The sequence below is a fragment of the Lepus europaeus genome, chromosome 4 (genome assembly GCF_033115175.1).
Source record: "Lepus europaeus isolate LE1 chromosome 4, mLepTim1.pri, whole genome shotgun sequence".
NCBI classification, from domain to species: domain Eukaryota; kingdom Metazoa; phylum Chordata; class Mammalia; order Lagomorpha; family Leporidae; genus Lepus; species Lepus europaeus.
Genome location: NC_084830.1, coordinates 165,026,145 through 165,028,894, shown reverse-complemented (window position 1 = coordinate 165,028,894; position 2,750 = coordinate 165,026,145). Strand labels below are relative to the sequence as shown.

Sequence of the window (2,750 nt, the reverse complement as noted above, 5' to 3'; positions counted from 1 at the left end):
GGAGAGGGTGAGTGTTTCATACGCAGAGAGAAGGGTCAATACATTATGTGTAGGAAATGTAGCTTGTTTTGCCGAGGCATCTGGAACTTTGGGGCTCTTTTTGCTGTGTCTTCAGGTTTCTGGGAGTCAAGGTGACATCATCACTGATATTCACTGCCTTGCGAAGCCTCCTTTCAAAGCACAGGGGTGAGGTGCAGCACACTCAGCTGTGCAATCTGATCTCACTCCTTATCTAACATCACCCCCACCACTCCTGGCCTGGCCAGGCCAGCATGGGATGAGCAGGTGCTTACACAGCATGGGCCACAGAGCCTGGGCAGCAGTAGGGGTGATGGCCAACACTCTCAGTGTTCTCCATGAGTACACAAGAGGGTGTCCACAGATCATGACACTGGCCACATGCAGCACAAGGCAAGGTTTGCTCTGTAGGCGTCATCCTTGCCAGGAACACTGCCTCTCCCCTCGCTCAACCAGCCTGTGCCTGGAGCCTATTTTTCCCATGCTCATCTGGGATAAAACAGCAAATCAAACAGAGATAAAACAGAATGGCTGGCATGCTTTGGTGTCTTGGCGTTCTCACACTCCCAGCAAACACCAGGCAGCTACAACCATGACTTTCTGTGAAATGATAAATACATTCCACAGGAACAGTGCTGTGGTCCACAAACACCCCAATTCCTGTATTGGCTGTGTAAACCGGGTACCATGATCTGTCCTCCTCAGTTGTCACTTGAAAATTACTGAATACAAGAAAAAACATGCAAAAAGCATTTCCTTATATCCAGACCTCTGGCTTTATTTAAATCTCCATAACAATCAGAGAGAATGATTGAATAAGATGTAGGGTGTTCACAAAGCCTTAAGATGCATTTTATTTTCCTATTCTCATCAGAATCAGCTCAGGTAATTAAAACCCTGGATGGGGAACACGAACAAGACAGCCAGTGTCAGCTTTGTCCTCTTGGGGCTCTTCTCCGACTCCAGGCACCCCGAGTTTCTCATCTCCATTGTTCTTCTGACTTACGTTGCTGCTGTTTCTGGAAATGCCACCCTGATCATCCTCATCCTGCTGGACCCCCAGCTCCACACCCCCATGTATGTCCTGCTCAGCCAGCTGTCACTCATGGACTTGACTTTGACTTTCTCCACTGTCACCAAGATGGCTGCCAACTTCTTCTCTGGGACTCGACAGATCTCAAAGGTCGGCTGTGGGACCCAGATGTTCTTCTACTTGACCTTAGGAGCGGCAGAGAGTGTCCTCCTGACCCTCATGGCCTATGACCGCTATGTGGCCATCTGTAACCCACTGAGATACCGCACGCTCATGCGTCCCAGGGTCTGCCTGCTCATGGTCGCCATGTCCTGGGTGGGGAGTTCTCTTGCTTCCTTATCCCATACCGTCTATGTAATGCACTTCCCCACGTGCGGCTCCAGGGAGATTCAGCACTTCTTCTGTGAAGTGATGGCCTTCCTGAAGCTCTCCTGTGAGGACACCTCCGTTTATGAGAAGGTGGTGCTCATCACGGGCACAGTATTGCTCCTGATCCCTTTCAGCCTCATCCTGGCTTCCTATGCCCTCATCTTCCTCACTGTCTTCCACATGAACTCCCCTAAAGGGAGGAACAAAGCCCTGGCCACCTGCTCCTCCCACCTCACTGTGGTGAGTCTCTACTTTGGTCCAGCCATGGTCATCTACATGACACCGAGTTCTGCTCTTTCCCCAGAGCTGGACAGACATCTCTTTGTACTTGACACCATAATCACGCCCCTGTTGAACCCTCTGATCTACAGTCTCCGCAACAAGGAAGTAGTGAGGGCCCTGAAGAAGGCCCTGGGGAGATGACTTGTTTCAAAATAACCTGGGAACGCTTGGCAAACACACGTGTCCCTGGACCAAAAGGCAAATACTACTTGGGCGTACACTTAGCATCAAGTGTGTTTATTTCCCTGAGTGTGATAACAGTTGGGAACCTATGACCTTACAGACCCTGCTGAGATGGCAGGAAGGTGACATGGTCAGTTTTGAAACTAATACGTGGCTGCACCACACCTGGGTCTCTGCACTGTATGTTTCTATAGTATGTTATATGATATATTCCAGGATGTGCTATACTGTCTCATAGTTCATATTAAATGATGTGATGTTATTTGGTTGTGGGGTTTTGGGAAGGCCCCTGGCATATATACAGGCACAAGATGGGTCTTCAAAATTTCATGAACAATGTGTGTCCCCCAAAATATTATGTTTTAATTTCAAAAAAGATTTTTGCATCAAAAAGCTTGTCTTTTACTCCTACTTTCCATGAGCTTTATGGAGCATGTGTATGTGAGTATGTATCTGTGTGTACATGGCGTCCATGAGCTATTATTTCACCTCATGGATCAGCGCATACATTTCCTGACACTCCTGCTGTCACGCTCTGTCTCGTGAAGAGTAACATTGGAGAAGGCCAGGTCTGGTCTTTATATGTTTGCTGCTCTTTCCCAGGATCTAGAGCAATGCCTGCATTGTACCTAGGAGGCCGAGGACATCGGCTACTAACTGCGCTAAGTGCCCACTTCCTTCTTGGTTATAATACTGCCTGGTCTAATACTGCCTTTGGTCTGGTTGTAGCCTTAGAGGTGGTCTCCTAAATATGAGTGCTTGGGGTCCTGTAGCTTTGCTGTCCCCCCAGGAGGCAATGTTAGTCCTTGGTCAGCCATACAGCAGCAGCGTGGCAAACAGTGTTAGCTGTGCGCCATGTGCAGGC

The 2,750-nt window shown here is 48.8% G+C and overlaps 1 protein-coding gene across 1 annotated transcript; it reads left to right on the top strand.

Moving 5' to 3' along the window:
* Nucleotides 1-919: 919 nt before the first annotated feature.
* LOC133758623 (olfactory receptor 2M5-like) lies at nt 920-1,843 on the top strand. Its single transcript, XM_062189826.1, has one exon. The coding sequence runs from the start codon at nt 920-922 to the stop codon at nt 1,841-1,843; it is 924 nt and encodes a 307-aa protein (XP_062045810.1).
* The last annotated feature ends 907 nt before the right edge of the window (nt 1,844-2,750 follow it).

Excerpts from the sequence above, each read along its gene's own strand:
- LOC133758623 (XM_062189826.1), top strand. The coding sequence starts at position 920 with ATGGGGAACACGAACAAGACAGCCAGTGTCAGCTTTGTCCTCTTGGGG.